The sequence below is a fragment of the Notolabrus celidotus genome, chromosome 5 (assembly GCF_009762535.1).
Source record: "Notolabrus celidotus isolate fNotCel1 chromosome 5, fNotCel1.pri, whole genome shotgun sequence".
NCBI classification, from domain to species: Eukaryota; Metazoa; Chordata; class Actinopteri; order Labriformes; family Labridae; genus Notolabrus; species Notolabrus celidotus.
The window spans coordinates 13,553,749-13,574,806 of record NC_048276.1 but is presented as its reverse complement, the minus strand read 5'-3'; the positions used below and the strand labels follow the sequence as shown (position 1 = coordinate 13,574,806).

At 37.2% G+C, this 21,058-nt stretch overlaps 3 protein-coding genes across 3 annotated transcripts; 1 reads left to right on the top strand and 2 right to left on the bottom strand.

The window, feature by feature from the left end:
• Positions 1-32: 32 nt before the first annotated feature.
• On the bottom strand, positions 33-3,414 carry sat2b (spermidine/spermine N1-acetyltransferase family member 2b). Its single transcript, XM_034684272.1, has 7 exons — positions 3,243-3,414; positions 3,081-3,145; positions 2,818-2,869; positions 1,028-1,111; positions 724-825; positions 525-565; positions 33-325 (listed from the first exon to the last, which is right to left on the bottom strand). Exons 2-7 carry the CDS (start codon positions 3,141-3,143, stop codon positions 146-148), a joined length of 522 nt encoding a protein of 173 aa, XP_034540163.1. The 5' UTR covers positions 3,144-3,145; positions 3,243-3,414; the 3' UTR covers positions 33-145.
• Positions 3,415-4,379: 965 nt separating this feature from the next.
• On the bottom strand, positions 4,380-13,434 carry taf6 (TAF6 RNA polymerase II, TATA box binding protein (TBP)-associated factor). Its single transcript, XM_034684270.1, has 15 exons — positions 13,211-13,434; positions 10,287-10,444; positions 10,035-10,121; positions 9,751-9,904; positions 8,398-8,454; positions 8,161-8,280; positions 7,936-8,057; positions 7,265-7,342; positions 7,067-7,168; positions 6,786-6,968; positions 6,579-6,653; positions 6,376-6,501; positions 5,470-5,643; positions 5,160-5,351; positions 4,380-4,946 (listed from the first exon to the last, which is right to left on the bottom strand). Exons 2-15 carry the CDS (start codon positions 10,440-10,442, stop codon positions 4,656-4,658), a joined length of 1,917 nt encoding a protein of 638 aa, XP_034540161.1. The 5' UTR covers positions 10,443-10,444; positions 13,211-13,434; the 3' UTR covers positions 4,380-4,655.
• A 208-nt stretch (positions 13,435-13,642) lies between these two features.
• mrps31 (mitochondrial ribosomal protein S31) lies at positions 13,643-20,696 on the top strand. Its single transcript, XM_034684268.1, has 7 exons — positions 13,643-13,837; positions 15,335-17,098; positions 17,293-17,445; positions 17,586-17,729; positions 17,808-17,881; positions 19,374-19,514; positions 19,604-20,696. Exons 1-7 carry the CDS (start codon positions 13,725-13,727, stop codon positions 19,837-19,839), a joined length of 2,625 nt encoding a protein of 874 aa, XP_034540159.1. The 5' UTR covers positions 13,643-13,724; the 3' UTR covers positions 19,840-20,696.
• Positions 20,697-21,058: the final 362 nt, after the last annotated feature.

Here is a 21,058-nt window from a genome sequence, read left to right as displayed (position 1 = left end):
CTGTAAAATCATGTTTACAAGCGTACAGTAGATTCCAATACATAATTTTCTTTAACTGACAGAAAGACAGGGTACTCGGGGTTACTGGCCGAACCAAGTACCAAAGGAACCAGTCCCTTATTTTGTAAGATTTTCTTGGAAGCTTTCAGTCTTTAGGTGCTCCATTTGCTAAATCGTCCAGGCTTTGGTTATCAAAGCGTATGAAGTGCCATCCTTCACTGTCAGTGAGGTCCTGAGCTCCTTTAGCAGTGTAGAAGTCCCGAGAGGGAGTGTTCCAGTCTAACACGGACAGCTGCAGGCGCACACACTGCTTGTTTTTCCCTACCTGAACAAATAAAACATCTTTGGTTAAATATGTCCCCTCATTTCACAAAACACAAAGATTATCAGCATCCACAAAGTGTTTACAAATGCAAACATGTATAAAATAAGTATCTTTCCATCAAAAGAGCAGAAACAATGCAACTATTTCAGAAAATGAATTCTTAAAAACTGATGTCAACGACTGACAAAAACAATCTTACCTCTGCCACTTTGCTTAGTAAGCCTTTGCCGATGCCATTTCCTGTCAAGAAAGTTTGAAAATTAAAAAAACCAAACTTGTTCACAAAGAATGAGTTAAAATTAAGAAATTATGATCTCTGGAATATATCATATACAGATCAAATTTTCACACTGGTTTATATGTAAGCTATGTTGACATAAACTCAACCCATATTTTACCTCTGAAGTCTGGCATCACGTACAGATCCTCCAAATACACTGACCGCCCCTTCCATGTGCTGTAGGTGTAAAAGTAAAGAGTGTATCCGACCAATGTGAATCCTACGTGGACAGAAGAATAAAGCAATCATAATCAGTATTTCCTTGTTTATCATTCAGCATCATGTGTTTGTCTTTGGCGTAAGCTCTGAAAAGGAAAAATAAAAGGCATCTCTAAATGACACAGGACTTGAATTATCTGGGTGTGATGCAGACAGGTTCAGAGCAGACTGATAATTATTATAATAAGAGAGAAACACTTTACCTTCTTTAGATTTATGCTCCTCAGAAACTTCTGCAACAAGACATTCAAAGAAGGGATTCTGGCAGAAACCATCACGCTCCAGTTCTTCAGTTGAGCAAAACAGATAATTAACCAACATTTCATCTTCCCATTCAAAGTAATCAGTGTTTACATATATATTAATTTAAAACTGATATTTAAACCAAACGGTGACATCAATACAAATTTGTTTTTTAGGCTATCAAAAGACAGTAAGGAAACAAATTTGCATCAGCTGAATCACTGTTTTTTGACTCTTCAATTCAAAATCTAAACCAAATGTCCAGTTTCTAATGCTTAGCTTTAAGGTTTTAACACATTGGTAAGTTGAATATATTTCCTGCCTTTCCTACCTTTATAGTTAGTCATGTCCTGAATGCTTCAAACCTGTTTCTTCCTCTTTTCTTCATTAATGGGCACATTTCTTCTCTTTTGGTCAAATAACTCCCTCAATAGGTGATTCCACAGATTATCTTCAGGCAGCAGAAATGTCCTGCCATCCATGTGCTCAGGGTGTGTGGCACAACACAAAATGCAAACTATATAACTTGCTTGTTAAAGCAGAACTCACCAGCACTGCTAGAAGTCAATAAATGGCAGGAAGTGCCTCAAAGTATTATGCTTTGGATTTTGCTTGGAGTAATTGTAAAAAGCTATGGACTCCTGCCATCCCTGCAACCCTGGGGTCTGATCCTCTCTTACTTAAGACTCATCAAACAGCAATTTCATTATAGTCACTGATTAGTAAATCTATTTTAACATACTACTGGTTTTAATTGCAAAGCCAGCTCTTCAAATGTGAAACCAATGTCAGACTGTACTTTGCACGCTTTGGACAACAAATGCAAGTCAAGGATTTTTTACATTAGTGATGTTGAACATTTAAAAATAGGGTATATATTTTTAGCATTATAAAAGGTTTGAAACCATTTGAATAAAGCAGCTATGTTTTTTTTGTTTTTTTTGAAGGTATCAAAGGCATAGGTTTGATTTTTACATTGGCTGGGACATTGGCTGTGTTCACTCAGATCAGTCAGTTCATTTAGAGGTGGTAATGATGGCTATAATTCTACACCTGAGCACCCATGTCCATATCTTCAGCCCGTGTTAGAGGTTTTTGAAAAGAAGAATGATACGTATCGTTTGGAAATGTTCTCCCTGTTTCCCACTCTGCCCAAACATACAAATATTCAATGTCCAACCTGAGAAAGCGTGTTGAGCTACGCAACGTTTGTTTCATTCCAGATGAACATTTCAAACTAAGTTGGCAGTGCTTGGAGTAACTTAGTTTCTGTTTTTAGTCCATGGTATGGTTTTTAGAGATTTCAAGTAATGGTTTCTAAATAAACAGAATGTATCAGAATGTACTTCTATGTGTTCTTTACTGCACTTGTGTATTGTGAAAATACAACGTTTTGAGATTTTTTAAAAAGAAGTACTTTGAATACTTAAGTATTTTTTAAAAGCAAGTAGTGTACTTTAACTCAAGTAATAATCTGACTAAACAACTTTCACTTGTATTGGAGTAATATTTGACCTGGAGTATCTAAACTTTGACTTAAGTAATGAAGCTGTGTACTTAGTCCACCTCTTGTGTTTAATGCCATAATGTTAGGTTTCATCTGGGCTTAAAATATCAGATGAATTTAGTTACTATTTAATAACCTACATCAGTTCTGTATTATTCAGTCTCAATTGGTGCTAAGGGATTCTGGTCGGTGCAAGCTTCAAAACATGCATTTCTCTCTGTCCCTAATTTAACGCAGAATTACCTTCATGAGATATTTTCACCTGGTCAGGCATATTTTCATACACCGCCAACTCCTGAGAAAAGAGGGGGGGATTATGGCATTTAGGTAGAGTATACATGTGGTCCGTGTCATTGCACATACAACAAGTAACATTGAACTGCGACATAACTTCATGAACAGGTTAATTTCATTTAGCCTTCGCTTTGAGCAGCACAGCAGTAAATCACAACACAGCTGTATTAGGAGCTAGCTTAATTAATGAACAACTCGGTACCGTCACTCACCATTATCATTCTCGATATTTCTTTGCAATCTTCTTTCGTCGCAGTTCGTACTTTAAAATTCATTTCTGCAGTGGTTACAGAAACAACTTTTTATTCAACACAAGTCGGAATTAACTCTGTAGTGTTCTTCAGCATGTGGTCAAAGCACGGTTAATATTAAACCTGTTAAATGGACAGGAAATGGTCGCAGTGTAGGGACTCGGCCTTCAAAATAAAAGGGGAATAGATACTTCAGGCGTGGACTACATGTTATGTAGACAGCATGGACTGTAAAGAGTTTACGTAACTTCGGAAATACCGCCAAATAATGGTGTTCAATCTTTTATACAGTGTTCAATCAGCGTTCAATGCAGTCACGCGAACTGTTGTTTTTAACCGCAAAGCTTCATGGGACTTGTAGTTAGTGGCGGTATTCAATCATACGGAAGAGGATTAGGGACACTTTTTTTTTAAACTTTCTTTTTTTAAAAGGGCCAATATATTTTGTTTATTATTATGATTGAGAGAAAAGTCAGATTTCTGAGATTGAAGTGAGAATTCTGAGAACAAATTCAGAATTTTGATTTTTTTCTCAGATTTTTTTTCTGACATTCTGACTATAATTTCAGAATTCTGACTTTAATCTAAGAATACTGACATTTTTCTCATAATAATAAAAAAAAAATATTGGCCCTTTTTCTTTTTAAAGTGGCCCTTATCCTTTTCCGTACAATCAAGCATCCGCCCTTCATCCTTTAATTTTTTTGTTTTTTAAGTTGTATTTTTGGCCTTTTTGCCTTTATTTTATAGGACAGCTGAAGAGGGACAGGAAATGTAGGGAGTAGAGACATCCAGGAAATGGTGACTGGCCGGGAATTGAAACTGCGACCCCTGCGACGAGGACTGTTGCCTCTCTATGTGGGGCGCTTAGACCGTTAGGCCACCAGCGCCCCATCTTTCAATTTTAAACTGTATTTCTAAGCAGATAACTACTTATGCTTCAGACCCTGAGCAACATGGAAGAACTATAGTATTATACTTTATGCTTCTAACACTTACTTATGGCAACTTAAATTGAAGTTCATGGGATTTCATCCACCTGTTATGAAATAGTGCCATTTATTTTATTCTATTTTTTTTATTTATTCTACAAAGCTCATAGAACTGAATTGTGTTGCGTGATGACAACAGGCTATTTGCCTAATGATTGAGCAGCCAACAACTCGTTAAAGACATTGTGATGGTAAGATATCTAACAAACATTAAATTTGCCACTGGTGGTCCACAGCTCAATAACAAAACAATCCTCCATAGAAAGGATTTCATACAAAATCTGATTTATTTTAGAGTAAAAAAGAACATGAAATCATTAGAATATAAGCTGAAACATTACAGATCTCACAGAGGGATCTCAGTTTTCATTGGGCATTAATATATTTACACGTCTGGTCACATTTGCTCTTCATCAGTCAAAAGTTCAGATATCCCCCTTCATACCACTCCAGGGTTTAATCCTTTCAGCTCAGCCCAAACCAACCTCCTTTTGTGTTCAGCTGCACCATCATTGTTAAAAAAATTTCACTACCTATGTAAGTCTCAGTGTGGTGACTGTGTGCTCGCTCCAGGAGACTCAGACCGATCGAGCTTCATCCCTGCTTCTAGTGGGGTTGAGGAGATTGAGGTTGGTATCACGGAGCTCTTAGTCTCCAAAGAGGAAGAGGCAGATGAAGGCAGAGACACCACAATGTATTTCTGTACTGGTCTTGAACCTGTAAGTCCTGGGCCGCTGCCAGACTCCAGTTTTACCAAAGGCTGCAAGGTGGATGTGGCACTGGGAACAGTGCTGGTCACAGGTGAGGCGGACTGAGAAGAGCTGAGGGTGATAACCTAGAGGGAGAACATAAAAAAGAAGATAAATTAAACCTTGTGGAGTTGAAGAAGTATGAAGAAGAGTTTCAGTAAATCAAGTTGAGCCAGTGAGGTAAGAAGCGACACAGCAATCGTGACTATGTAATTACTTCATATTAAACTACAGCTCATGAAAGTACAGTGGGGAAGTTTCTCAGTTGTATCAGCGTAGAACATAAGTAATTAAAGTACCTGCTGAGTTGAGGCAGCCCCTGCACTGGTTGCCATGACAATGTACTTTGTTGCTGGGGGCGAAGGCTGTGACGGGGTCCCTGGTCGAGGGGACATCAGGGTGAGGGAGCTAGGGACCTTGATGATGCTGGGAGTGCGAGGACCAGACGACCCACCAATCCCACTCTGTGAGACTGTGAGGGTTGGGCGAGGCTGAAAGAAGAATATTCATTATTCACTTTGTAACAGCGGTGTTTGTTGGTTTACTCACACACATAATGATTTTTTAACATTGAACTTCAAACAAATCTTGAGTAAAGGTCTGATGTACCTGTGTGATTGTTAATGTGGTTCTGTTGACTTGTTGAGCTTGTAGCGCTGCCTGAGTCCTGGCCTTCATTACATGAGAGCACAGCATGGGACCCAGGTAACCGTAATCTGTCCGATATGCCTCCACAGTGTCAGGCTGAGGCCGGATCTTTGCGATGACACTTGCACAATGTTTCTTTAAAAACAAACAAACACATTTTTAAATTATGAAACAGAAGTTGTGGTCTTGTACAAATTGATATAAATAAATGATGATATACTTATGTGGCTGTTGGAAGTTTAGAAACCAATCAAACTGCTGTAATTTTGCTCCTACAACTAACACACATCTTCAGCTTTATTTATAAAATTTAACATGATCTTTATAATTTAGTTTTTTTATTGTCATAGAATATTTCAGAGTTTCTTATTTTTTTTAAAATCTTCTTATATTTATAGAGGGTTCAAAAGCTTTTACCTTTAGTTTTGTATTTCAATCTACCCTTAATAATTTAAATCATTTTTGGTGATAATGTATCTTCCTTCAAGTAAATATAGTTGAACAGTAATCTCCCAATTTCAGATCAACAAAGTAAATCTGTCTACCTCTATGTCTATTGTACAAGTGAAGAGTTAATTTGCAAAGACAGATCTCTCAGTTTTTATAAATTTTCAAAAAACATGTTTCCTTTTAATATACATTTTTAATTTAAAGTTAAATTTTTAAGATATCCCTTATTAGTAATGTAATTTTGACTTAGTAAAAGCCACCCAACTTCAATTGATTGAGAATACCTAAAGCTAGTAATAGTAAAAATGTGGTTTTTGAAACATTTTCTTAATTTCTTAAAAGTTAGTTATCTGTTTTTGCAAATGAACTCTTCAAGTGTTTCAATCTACGCAACTATAAAAGGTGTTTCATTATTACCAGTAAGAGGCTCTGAACATGGTCAGCCCCTATCTTGTCAATATTCGAGACCACTGGTCCATCCATCACTGCTTTGATGCGAGCACCCTCTACAGTAAGCCGAGGAAGGATCAGCGTCTTGATCACCTGTGGAGGACAAAATCAAGTTGTCAGCGCTAGAAAGGAGCAGAAACGATAAAGACAGAAAGCAAAATCACACTCACATCAGTTCCAAGCTCAGCAAGTCCAGCGATGCAGCCGTAACGTGTGGTCCACTGGGTTTTATCATCCAACCAGCTCTGAGAAAGCACATCAGTCTGGTTAAGTATTTGAAGTGGTTTCATTCCAATGTCACACCTTTAACTTTGGGTTTATTTTGAACTGTGATAACAAGAAATACATTTACAGTAGAGCTAAAACAAAACACTCACCTTTGTTAAAGTCTTGGTAATACGGGACTGGATGTTGTTGGTTGTGGTACTGAAGGTTTTACAACTTTGGGCCATGAGACGAGCAGCAAAGTCCCGCAAAGCCCAGTGGTTGTCAACATCCGGTCGCAAACACAGCTGCTTACTAACAATGCACGTCACCACAGCTGGGATGAGCTCATGCAGCTACAAATACAGATCAAGAAGGAGAGCATTAGAATATATGGATTTTCTGAGCCTATACCTCTAACGTATAAGAATATGTTGTTGTTTTTTTTACTCACATATTTCTCCAAATACAGTGTTGGGTTGTCCATTAGAGCTTTGACCATCCGCATTAGATAAATCAGCAGAGCTAAGTTGTTTTGCACCACATTTACACGAACCTAGAGGAGAGCGCAAAGTCAGTACTTCTGGCAGAACATGTTTATCGACACGATTGATTATGCAGAGATTTATAACTAGTGGGAGAAGATGCTCACTCCTTCAGATATAAATGTGCTGAATCTTGGCAACATCTGATACAGTCCAGGATCTGTAGCAATACTCTGCAGAGCTTCCTGAATGAAACATGAGGAGAAAACATTTATAAACAAACAGGTTGGAAACGCTTTTCATCATTTGGCAGAATTGTGCATCGTCATCATCATTTCCTTTAAAAGCTGACTAATGTTTGGTTACTACAAAAATGCAAAACAATGTGATAGCCTTTGTGTCTCTGGTTGCCCGGAAAAGACTCCTCTTGCTTTGGAAGTCTTCTCAACCACCTTTATTTAGATTTTGGATAAACAATGTTTTGATTCTGCTAAAATTGGAAAAGATAAAATTCACAATCAGGGGCTCATCGGATAAATTTTATACCAACTGGAGGTCTTTACTTGATTATGTAGACCGCCTCCCTCCCAAGAAGCTGGCCCCATAGGCGGCGGCCCCAATTCAGCCCCCCTTTTTACTTTTTACTTGTGTGCCCTCGTCCCTGGTAGTTAAAGACTGTTAACTATTATACTGTATTGGCTGTACTGGAATGATTTTGCAAAAAAAAAAAAGAAAAAAAATTTAAAAGCTGACCAGTGAAGCCTTTATTGACTCTAACTTTGAATTAAAACAAAATGAGAAAAAGCATACAGATCATGTTCAGACAGGCAGTACTTACAGCTCTCTTAGCCTCACAGGAGCCAACACATGCTTCTGTGATTTCCTTGTAATAGAGCTGCTGTTCCACAGACAGCTCATGAGTGCTGCGTGGTTTCAACCTGATGAGACCCTTCTCTTTTCCTGAGAGAGAGAAAGCAAACATAGAGTAAAGCCTAGAAACATGATTAAGAAGGGTTTGATAAAGAACAAAGGAAGTTTGATTCTAATATCCTTAAATACTAACCTTTGCCATCAGCAGCTGTTGCCCCTTGATTCTTCCCTTGAATCGTACCTTCCTCCTCCTGACCAGGTTTGACCACTTTAAGGGGTTCTGTAGATTCAATCTTTTGTTGCTCTTTTGGTGCTAAAATGAAAAATGAAAGACAAGAACCAAAATCAGAGATTTTCATCCAGTCATTGTTGTTTGGTGAACTATGAGACATATTTCAATAATAACATTAAATATTCAAAGGGGACTCACCAGGTGGAGGATTTTCTGGAATAGAAGGCTGCACGCCCTCAATACTTAACCAATGGGCTGTGGAATAACATTGAACATGTTGCATGAGCTCACAAAGCAAAAAGTCAAGAAAGTCAAATATTTGAGTATGAAGGCTTATTTACATCAGGTCTCAACATGCCTCCTGGGTGATCAGATCACACATAAACAGACATAACTACAGGTGTTAACTAATCAATGCACAGGACAGATTGACATTAACCAAAAAAAAATATATAGAGAGATTTTTTTTTTGTATTACTTACCTTTTACTGTAATATTGATTTAAATGCTGCTTTGTTATTTTAGTAATTTTAACTGTTATCTTATTCTATTTTTATTTATCTATTAATTCATTTATTTATTTTATTTACCTACTCAGTTTTCATTGATATTTTAGCCTTAGTTTTATTTCAACTCTTATCATCACTCTTTTAAAAACAATTTTAACTATTTGTATTCTTAATTTTGATGCTGTTACTTATTTTAATAACACATATTTTATTGTTGGTGTGCATTAGTCTCTATTTTATTCTAATTTTATTATTATCATTATTATTATTTTCCCCTAATATGTCTAGCCATTGTTTTATTTCTGCTTCTTACTTGTTTTCAATCGCTGTGAAGCACACAGGTCGCATTTGATTTGTATGAAAGGTGCTATATAAATAAAGCTTGATTGATTGATTGACTGACATCCATTCACACAAGCCACAGGCTGAGGATGGTCTGGAATGCATTTGTCCACATTAGCAGACAGTGTGTACATGCATGTGTCCACAGCCACATTTAGGACTGCTCACTCCCATATAGCTTGGCAAAAATCAAGGAGAGTAAAAATTGTGAATATGGTGTTTTCAGTTTTACTTTTCAAGTCATTCAAACGTGTGAATACAAAGTGTATGTATCACAATGAAGAGTGCATGAAAATACAGATACATAAGGTCTATATTCATTCAGTAAGAGTGAATGCATAGATAGAACTTTAGATACATGGCAATCCTTGATTGATGAGGAAAGAGAGTGAGACAAGGTGAGTCAGAGATATGATAAAAAAAAAGTCATCATTTCGCTCTGCCATCCCTCCTGCTCCAGATATGAGTGCAACTATCTCCATTGTAGTTTTTTTGTAATTGGATTTTTTGCAGAGTTAAACAAAGGTAGATGTGGCTCAGTGTTTATTTGCATGCAAAGCTGGAGATGAGAAACCCTAGTGGTCATTGGAAACGCATTATAATGTAAAATCTGAACTTGAGATCCGATCACCCAGGAGGCATGTTAATACCAATGCCAATAACAACCCCTGACTGCATGTTGCTCTGATCATGTATGTACCTTTGAGGGACACGTCTAGTGGAACTCTAGGGAGTGGTGTGTTGATAATGTCACTAAGGTCGACTTCCTTTTCCTCATAGAAATGAAGCTCTCTTCCACCGCCACTGGCAAAGCGAAAAGGTATGAACTCTTGCGACTGGAACCCGTACAGTGGCTAAAACAAGAACAGAACACAGAGAAGACAAGTTTCATACAGTCCTTCAACAGACATTCATGTCATAGTTTAATGAAAAATAACATAGAATCTGTCTTTTTAAGGTTACAGGATGCATGTTCTCTCTTACCTCCACGTTTTTTAGTTTGAGAGCATTATCGATGTCACTGGTAGTTAGTTTACGTCTCTTCCCATGATGCATGAATTTGAGAGCATCCTATGCAAAAAAGAGAGAAGCGAGAGGACAAACATAATTTAATCAAAAGTTAGTGCTTTAGATATGGCATATATTACGACATTCAATGATGTGAATTCAGAGTACATTACAGACCCACAAAAAAAGGAAATGGATAAAAGTCTGCTTTAATTAAGTATGGCTTACTTGTGCAATTTCTTTTATTCTGTAACTGACTTCTTCACTCAGGGCTGCGCAGCTTTCCTCCTGTAACTGCCCCACACCCATAGACTCTGCCATGGCCTTCATTGACTCTGTGGGCAAGACGACCGAGCACTGCTTCTGTCGACGTTCCTCTGCCATGGCTGAGAAAACACACAGATTGAAATGAATTACACAAAATACTCACATTCAAACAAATACATTCAACTTTTTCTGGAGACATCAAATCATTTGAGCTTTACAGTGAAGAACGTGGTGTTTATCTGAGGGTATCAAAAAAAATGCAGAGTACAAGGAGGGCTAATTTGGTAAAAACGTACTCTAAAGCAATCTGCAACAACTGTCAGACTTAGAGAAAGACATCAGCAAAACAGCGCCCACAAAGAAAACTTGGAAGTACCAGTATTTTGTTCTGAGATGATTCTTTCCATCACACCCTTAAAGGCTACGGAGGACAACATGAATGATGTATGAAAACAACGGCACCCATAAGGTTGGAGTCATGCAGAAGTTATATGTATTGGGCTCTGTGTAAATATGACTTTTCTCTTAAATGACATATTTGTGGTAACAACTGAAAAGTGTATTTTATCTTCTTGCAGTTTGACAAGAGTGAAAGAAGCAATATTAAAGAGTAGTGGTTGACCAATATCCTTCAACGGCTGATGCGGATTCAAACAATCAGAGAGCTGGTCAGCCAATGGTTGATATATAATTCAGATATCACAGTGTTGTTGTTGTTGTTAAGAATTTGATCAAAAACAATAATTAAATAATAATAATTAAATAATAATAATAATAATAATACAAAATAATAATAATAATAATAATAATAATAATAATAATAATAATAATATTCATTATTCCATGCACATTACAATCTAACAATGGTTATTTTAAGCAGCATCATGTTTTAAGAAAGATTTTTTGATTATTTAATTCATGAAATAGAAAAATACATGAGGTCATGCTATAGATTTCAGAGTGTGGCTGATGTAACCACATTACTCAGTTTTATTGATATTTTTAGCCTTAACTTTATTTTCAACACTTATTACTCCTTTTAATGAATTTATTTTAACTATTTATATTCTTAATATTAATTTCACGTTTTAACTTATTTTAATTACACATATTTTATTCTATTTTATATATTTTATTGTTGTCTGTGTGCATTAGTCTCTATTTTGAAATCCATTTTGCTTTTTCATTATGTCTTGCCATCATTTAATTTCTGCTTCTTTCTTGTTTGCAATCGCTGTAAAGAACTTTGAGTTGTATTTGATTTGTATGAAAGGTGCTATATAAATAAAGCATGATTGATAAGCTTGATTATTCTGCACATCATAACATCAATTATAACAAACACCAATTAGTAACTGTTTTAGATTTGATATGCTGTCACTAAGGATGGGAAAAGGTGTTGTCGTTCAAGGTGGACGTTAACATTGCCTGACAGCAGGCACATTGAGGAGGCTGTCTGCAGTGTCCAAAGACATTATTTGTTGTTTTAATTGGCGTAGTGAGCACAGACATTAGTCGATGTCTAATATTTTGAAAAAATATTGATCGGCATATAGACTCTGTGGTGAAAAAGGCCCAGCAGAGACTGTACTTCCTCCGCCAGATGAAGAAGTTCAACCTACCTATCTTAAAGTACTTTTATACCTTTCTTTGTACAGATAGTATTTTTATTTAGAATTTTCAAGGTTAGTTTTTAGGTTTCTATATTTATTGTCCTTACTGTCTTGTTGATAAGTACCAGTGTTCCATTCACCATGTCAAATTCCTTGTGTGTGGAACTGGAAAGACTAACAGACCCAGTACCACCCATTGGTTAAATCAGAGGTCGTCAACCCTCCCATTAGAAAAAATAACATAAACCAAGAGAGTCAAAGAAAATGTTTTTGAACATTTTTTGGAAACCCTTCATTGATTATGTTAAAAAACAATCCAACACTTCAGTCCCCAAATCCATGTAGAAATGCAGATTCTTTTATTTTGTCTTAATATATGCCAACTCACCTTGATTTTATTTCTTTAAAATTTAATAGCCATGTTTGATTTAGAGAAGCTTTGTTCATTCTACTTGTATTATTATAACTATTACTATTATTTTTCTTTCGTTTTTGTTTGGTTGTTATTGTCTTGTTTGTCCATTTGATAAACCTTGAGATACAGCCATACAGCTGTGAAAGTGGAAACAGATTATAGATAAAGCTGTATCTTTGTGGTTATAAACTTCAATAAAAACAGTATGGCAAAAACAAAAAAACTAAAATTCCTTGTGTATGCAAGCTCACTTGGAATCTTTGAATCTTGATCGGCCCAAATAATTAGCTGGACCGATTAACCTGTCTATCTCTACTTAAATAGATTAAGAGTATTCAAAAAATGAGGGTCTGAGTTAATTACATGTAGAAAGAATGGGCTCATTCAGACAGAAGACACTGGCAGAGATACTTCAAAGTGTTTCACTTCTATTTCAAATAAAAAGACGCAAATCATGCAGGTTGACAGGCGATTCTAGTCTACTATTACCATGTAGAACCCCTGATTACTACCATTTCAATAATGTATCTGAAACAAGGTAAAATTAAAATGTAAAAACAGAAAAACCTTGTAGGTATATGCAGACTTTTTGACTTCATGCGTGTAAACAAACCCGAAACTCAAAATGAAGCGGGTAAACCACTTTGACGGGTTGTACAAACTCTTCATCAGCTCTCCACAACACAAGCACATCAAATCCTTATTCTGAAGTATGCATGCATGTCAAAGCCGAGAAAAGAAAGCACAGCTTTTAACTACTTTGAATGTTTGTGTATTTACTCCTGAATGAGAATAAAAGCTACATTTGCTGAATATTAGCTTGAATGCTAACAACTTAGCATTCGTTGACGTTTTACCTGTTTGAAGTTTCCCTCTCCTTTCTGAGGTCGAGCAGGAACTTAAGTGAGTAAAAAGAGTCAGTGGTACGATTTGCAACAGTAATTGTTTCGCAAAGCTGATTCTTTTCCACGAATATCCATCTTGGAGGATAAATATCTAACTAATTCACGGGTTGCAGCAGGGGCATCCGCTGGTGAAGTAGCGCCTGTGTTCCGTCGCCATTTTGAGTCACGTTCCGGTTGTAATATCGCGAGACTTCAGAATATGTCAGGTTACCGTTTGACAAAACGTTATGAGAATAACTGAAAATATTTCATAGTTAGAAAAATATACATTAACAAGCTTCAGTTTCATATTAGTATTTATATAAATCTTTATTTCCTCATGTTGCATAATTTCTCTTCACTCGTTATTCAAGTAGCCTATCCGTTGGCCGGAACCATTGTTATCCGTTAGTAATCGTCGGGACCTTCCTCCTGTTGCACAAGATACAAATGTCAGGAGCGTGGAAGGGCATTGCAAGTAGAAATCATGCATAGATTATTATTACGGACTTTACATGTAGCTCGAAAGTCTTCACATGTCGTCCATGAGTCGAGTGTGTTGATATCTAAATGTGACAAGACTGCAGCTCCAGGGTTCAGGTGAGTGTGGCTGTGATTGAAGGGAAAATATGGTGTAACAGTGAGATTATGTATGTACCTTTCATACATCTCTAAGCTGTTAAGGTATGGATTTTATATTAGAAAGCTCTAATGCATGTCAACATTACTTATGATGAAGTGTTTTCACATCAAACGTGTAAGTGGCAGTTTGTTGAACGAGGAGTGATGGGCTGGGACATTCTGATTCACAGTACTCTGAGTGGTTCAGGTACATCAAGGCAGGTGCTGGTTATGTAGCATCTATTGCAGTGGTTTCCAAACTTTTTTCAAAGAGGGCCATATTTGATGTTGTCAGAATACCTCAGGGCCAGTGCCTCCTATTGAGACTTAGGGATCATAAAAGTTATATATGAAATCTCTATTTAATAACAATTATTAGATTTTTTTTTCTCAATAAATCAGTGACTAGGTAGTCCTCAGTTCTTCACAAGCCACAAAAAACATTAGCAAACTTTATCTTCTTCTGGAGGAAAATGTTTTTCATTAGAGTCGGGCAATGTGGGAAAAATATTGTATCATTATTTTTCTATGGCAGGATCGCGGTCTGGATTTCATCACACTTCTTTTTCATGTTGTATTTAACAACAGACAACATTTTAAGAACAAAACAATTCTTGTCCTGCGTTCTGAAAAATTTATAGGCACCACATTTAGCCTTTTCTGCACAATTTCATGGTTTTGATCTGGTCTTGTGTCCTCTTTTGTGTCTTCTGAACTTTTAGTGTTCATCAAGAACATTTTCCCATCATGATAAAACCATTAATTTGTCAACTTTAAGAGTTCTTGTGTTTCTTCTTTATTGCCGCCTTGTGGAATTCCCAGAGCTTTGGCTTTATACAAGTAGTCCATATGAAGCTTTTTTGAGACATTTCTGGATTGGCTTTAGTTTTTTTTGTGTGCCTGAAAGAAACTGCAAATGTACAGATGATTCAGAATGTGATTAATTTCTGTGCTATAAATAACACATTTTAAGATGGAAGCCTGGGGCCATAAATAAATGGACCTTGGGCCGCGATTGGCCCCCGGGCCGTACTTTGGGCATGCTTGATCTATTGGATCGAGTGTTAAGAGTAATTTTCTTCTCAGCTTCTCTTTATCACTATAGCTGTGAAATAGGATTTTGTGATTTTTCTGAAGTGTCTGAGTGTTTTGAAAAGCCATTTATATCAACATTTATTATTATTAGTATTGTTATTATTATTATTATTATTATTATTGTTATTGAGGTTTAATGAGCCAAGCAGTGCAAGTGATTACTTCTGTAATTAGCAATGAAGTGATGGCAGAAATGTATTACGTAGTCAAGAGTAAAGAAATATTGCTAATAAAGCAATTATGCAACATTTTGATGTGCTCTCCTACATTTGTATTGAATATTCATTACACTTTAAGTGTTGGGCATTTTATGTCATTTTTTTTAACACAATATATTTTTCAAACTCATGTGATGCTTTACTCTGTTTTGTCATCATCAAGGGTTGCAAATGGAGGCGGAGTCAGAGGTCTCATCACAACTGCAGGTAGACACTGTGAAAAGAAAACTGATGTTGCCTCATCCCTTCAGGAAGAGAAAACAAATGCAGCTAAAGAAGTTGTCCCGACAGAAACTTCAACTCTGCTTTCACAGAAAGCTGAAGATCACAGCACGGTCATCACAGCTTCAGATAAAATTGAACAGCCAGTGGTGTTAAAGACCGATGAAGGAATTGCTAAAGAAGTTGAACCAACAGAAACTTCAACTGTGCTTTCACAGAAAGTTGAAGATGACAAGGCAGTCATCATGGCTTCAGAAAATATTGATCCAGCAGAAGTGTTAAAGATCCATCAAGGAAGCGCTGAAGAAGTTGTCCCAACAGAAACTTCAACTCTGCTTTCACAGAAAGTTGAAGATGACAAGGCAGTCATCACGGCTTCAGATAAAATTGAACAGCCAGTGGTGTTAAAGACCGATGAAGGAATTGCTAAAGAAGTTGAACCAACAGAAACTTCAACTCTGCTTTCACAGAAAGTTGAAGATGACAAGGCAGTCATCACGGCTTCAGAAAATATTGATCCAGCAGTGGTGTTAAAGATCGATCAAGGAAGCGCTGAAGAAGTTGTCCCAACAGAAACTTCAACTCTGCTTTCACAGAAAGTTGAAAATGACAGCACGGTCATTACAGCTTTGGAAAATATTGAACAGCCAGTGGTGTTAAAGACCAACAATGGAAGTGTGAAAGAAGTTGACCCAACAGAAACTTCTACTCTGCTTTCACAGAAAGTTGAAGATGACAGCACAATCATCACAGCTTCAGAAAATATCGAGCAGCCAGTGGTGTTAAAAACGGATGATGGAAGTGCTAAAAAAGTTGAACCAACAGAAACTTCAACTCTGCTTTCACATAAAGCTGAAGATGACAAGGCAGTCATCACGGCTTCAGAATATATTGAGCAGCCAGTGGTGTTAAAGATCGATCAAGGAAGCGCTGAAGAAGTTGTCCCAGAAGACACTTCAACTCTGCTTTCACAGAAAGTTGAAGATGACAAAATGATAATCTCAGCTTCAGAATATATTGAGCAGCCAGTGGTGTTAAAGACCGAGGAAGGAATTGCAGCTAAAGAAGTTGACCCAACAGAAACTTCAACTCTGCTTTCACAGAAAGCTGAAGATCACAGCACAATCATTGCAGCTTCAGAGAATATTGAGCAGCCAGTGGTGTTAAAGACCGATGATGGAAGTGCTAAAGAAGTTGAACCAACAGAAACTTCAACTCTGCTTTCACAGAAAGCTGAAGATGACACAACGGTCATCACAGCTTCAGAAAATACTGAGCAGCCAGTGGTGTTAAAGATCGATGAAGAAATTGCAAAAGTGTTTGTCCCAATAGAAACTTCAACTCTGCTTTCACAGAAAGATGAGGATGACGTCGCAGTCATCACATCTTCAGAAAATATTGAGCAGCCAGTGGTGTTAAAGACCGATGATGGAAGTGCTGTGCAGCAGCAGCAGCAGATGGATGTTAAAGTTGAAGAAGCTATTGAACCAACAAAACAAGTCAAGACAACTGAAGCAAAAAGTGGAAAAGAGAGTCTCTTAGACCTTCTTGGAGCCATGAAGGTGGAAGTCACTAATAAGAGGAGGCTCAAAAACTTGAAAACAGTGAGACCAAGCCCTGAGTCTGTCCCTAAGTCAAAGCCAGCAGCTATGGAGAGCACCATCAGTATGTTTCAGAAGGCAACAGTGGAGGCTGCAGCACAGAGGTAAATGGTGCTGCTCATTGAGTTGCCTTCCCTTTTTTTTTCAAGTTCAGGTTTCTTCCAACTACAATGCCACTGTTGTAACCTATTATGTTGTTACTGACTTTTAACACCAATTTGACAAGATATCTGATGCCTCTCTCAGATGCTCTCTCCTCATCCACTGATTCCAGCCTTGCACTGTTTTTTTTTTTTAGTGAGACACTGGATCCTGAACTGGTTGCAGCTGCCTCTGCTGCTGCTTCCACTCTGCCTAACAAAAGCCAGGCCCAGTCTGAGCTGCTCAGACAGCTGAGGGAAAACGAGGTCATCACTGAGGCTCAGAGGAAAGGGGACACGAAAAACCTTGGGTATGTGTCACATGTGGGCATATTTTTTATTTAATTAATATCAAAACGAGATGTGATTTGGTTTGCCTTTTCATAATGTATAATGGGAATAAACTGTATCTTCTCATGTTTTTAGCATTAACTCAACATTGTTTTCGCAGGGTGATTATTGCTGACATGAAAGTGGGAAAGAGTTACAATAGACAGAGCGGTCGGCCGACTAATCAGATCCGCTTTGATGAAGATGGAAAAGGATTCACAGAAGAAAGAGGGATAACAGCCGAACTGGAAGGTGTCCGGAGGAGGTAATTACTTTGATCACATCTTGATTCAGAGCTGTTCAAGAAGACCATGTGCTTAACATATGCTTCATTTTTTTAAAGGAGGAGCTTATTCTCAGGAAAAAGACTGAACATCTTCTCTCCCTCTACTGAGGAAGATACTGTTGGGACCACAGGTAATAATCTTTTTCATTTATTGATTTGATTAGGGCTAATCAGAAATCCAGTTTCTCCTTTTATTTGAATATTTTCTAAGATAAATAAAAAAAGGAATTTTAATACAGAAATCTACAACTCATGAAAAGTATGTTCTTTTATACACTTACAGCTTGATCATGGCTGTTCTACCATAAATTACTGCATCAATGTAGTGTAGCATGGAGGCGATCAGCCTGTGGCACTGCTGAGGTGCTATGGAAGCCTTGGTTGCTTTGATAGCAGCCTTCAGCTCGTCTGTATTTATTAGGTTGGGCATTTCTCATCTTCCTCTTGACAAATATCCCACAGATTCTTAGTGGGGTTCATGTCAGGCATATTATGGTCAGCAACCCATTTGATAAGATAATATAAGATAATTTATTAATTTACCAATTAGTAAAATAAAATAAGTAAAAAAATGAAGCCCTGCTAGAAAAGGAAATTGGTATCTCTATAAAGCTTGTCAGCAGATGGAAGCAGGAAGTGCTCTAAATGTTCCTGGTAGTCGGCTGTGTTGACTGTGGACTTGATAAAACACAGTGGGCCAACAACATCAGATGACATGACATCAATCAATCAATCAATCCATCAGTCTATATTTGTATAGCGCCAAATCACAACAAACGTTATCTCAAGACCCTTTTACAAACATAGGAGGTCTAGACCACTCTATGTCAATATATATCTAATCTATCAGAATATATATGTAAAAAAGAAATGTTCATTAAAGACGACAGATTGGCCATAGTTCTCCTATCAGCCATCACCTCCACAGGGTACAGGACTGAGCTGGCCTTCTTCACCAGTGAGTTCAGTCTTGCTCTCCTGTATCCTGTCCACCCACAGCAGGTTTAATCCTTCCAATGTGGCGTTCGTGTTCAGTGTTAGCTCTGTTAGCATGATGCTACGACATCTGCTGCTGTGCCCTAAATCATCACAGACTGCACAAACTTCGCACTGAATTTCAAACATCTTGGAATCTGTGCCGCTCCACTCTTCATTTAGACTCTTGGACCTTGTTTTTCAAATTAAATACAAAATTTAGTTTTTTTCCCCACCAACACTTTTCCCTTTCATTCAACTGTCCATTAACATGCTTCAAAATACTGGAAACAGTCAGCCTTTTCAGCAACGATGATCATCTTTTGGACAACTGTCAAGTCAGCAGTTTTCTCCATGATTGTGGTTCCATGTTGTGAAGTAGACTGGAAGATACAGGGTATTTATACTGTTTGAATGGTAATTTACTCAAACTCATAGTGAAAAAATAGCTCCTTTGTTACTCCAGCATTTTTTTTTCCTCCACCTTAGGCTGATAAAGTGTGGTACTTTAACACAACCAGATGTAGAAAGAATAGGACATGCTACTGTCTAGTGTAATGAAGTCAGTCCTTGTCTCTCATGAACAAATTTAGGGTAACACATCCAAATTTCTTCATAATCTTCACAATCATATTGTTATATTTTCAGCACGGCCAACTCTCTGGGACATGGACTTTGCTCATCAGTTGTCTCTGTCAACCAACCAATTGCCCCGGAACGGCCTTGAGGAAATGATCCAGTTGACCAAAGAAGGGAAAATGTGGCAGTACCCAATCAACAATGAGGCTGGTGAGTTACTGTGGTTTTATAAACAGAGAAGGAAATAAAGAATTCATAGTGAGACACCACACAAACAATGTCTTCATTCTCTGTGTTAGGACTTGAGGAGGAGGCCCAGGTCTTGTTCCATGAGCACGTCTTCTTAGATCAACACTTGGAGGAGGGTTTTCCTCGTCAGGGACCGGTGCGTCACTTCATGGAGCTGGTGGTAACTGGTCTGTCCAGAAACCCTTACCTGACAGTCCAGCAGAAGAAGGAGCACATTTCCTGGTTCAAAGACTACTTCAACCAAAAAGAGGAAGTCCTCAAAGAAGCTGATGTTTTCCTAGGCTAAGCTCAAGACAGTCAAATATGTTTCAGTATTTGCTGAATGTGGACAGATTAACACAAGACCCTGAAGTCAGAGAGGCCTTACCACAGTGATCGTCTTTAGCCATACAAGTTTAAAAGGTTGCCCTGGAGGCCAGTTTGAGTGGACTAGAACTAAGTCTGTGTACCAGTGCAAGAGTTTGTAGAGCATCTTATGTTTCTAAAAAATAAGACTATAAAACATTGTTAAATATCTTCATCAGAGGCTTGTTAAATAAATGGAGGAAAACATCTATAAAATATATCTTGTACGAGATAAAAAAATAATATAAAGCAGCAAAAGTACAGTCATAGTTTTTGCTTGTTTCAGTTTTTGATGGATACCCAGAACTACAACTGATGGTTTGTTAACAAAAGCCACCCCTAACAGCCAGCAAGTGACTGGCTGTTAGGGATGAGTTTCACCAGATAACTTGCAATATGATGCAATGAGATATGATTCCTGATAAATGGCACAAGATAACCAACAATACAGTGATTTTGCAAACATTGGTACATTAGCAGACTATCATGTAATGGTATATCATGATATGTGAAAGACTGAAGAATACAAAATGATCCTTAAAATGGTGGATGAACAGCATTATGAGGAGTCATGACGTTGTAGTGCAGTGTGAGGCAAATTGGAAGATAAATCTATTTGGGGTCGCTTATTATTTTTAAATTTGAGGACTGATATTTGCTGCTAGAATCTTTTTTTTTTTTTAAATATTGTATCACACATGTCATGATAAAGATAAATTGCCATATCAATATATATTGTCTTGCTAATATTAATTATTTGTTTCTGGTGTGGTGACACATTACACATTTCAATTCTAATTTGTTGGGGTATTATTCCTTTCAGCTTTAAAGTCTTTTTTTTTCTTAAACTCAAGTTATTATTAACTGATCTAGAGAAAGAGTGCACTCATTCATTCTGGCCATCTTAAAAAATATGAAAGGTTTAGTTTTGTATGAAGAAACTAAAAACAATACCATAAGTGTTACAGAGTTTTGGAGACCTTGACACTAAATAAAACTGGTAGTCAAAAATATATTTATTACAAAGCACACAGAAACACCTGTGATTATGACTAATGGTGTTTTCATGGGAGAATCATAAAATTAGAATAAACTCAGCATGACAGACTTCCCATCAGGTTTAATGCAAGAGTGTTTTTAGACCTTGAGCCTTGTGTGTA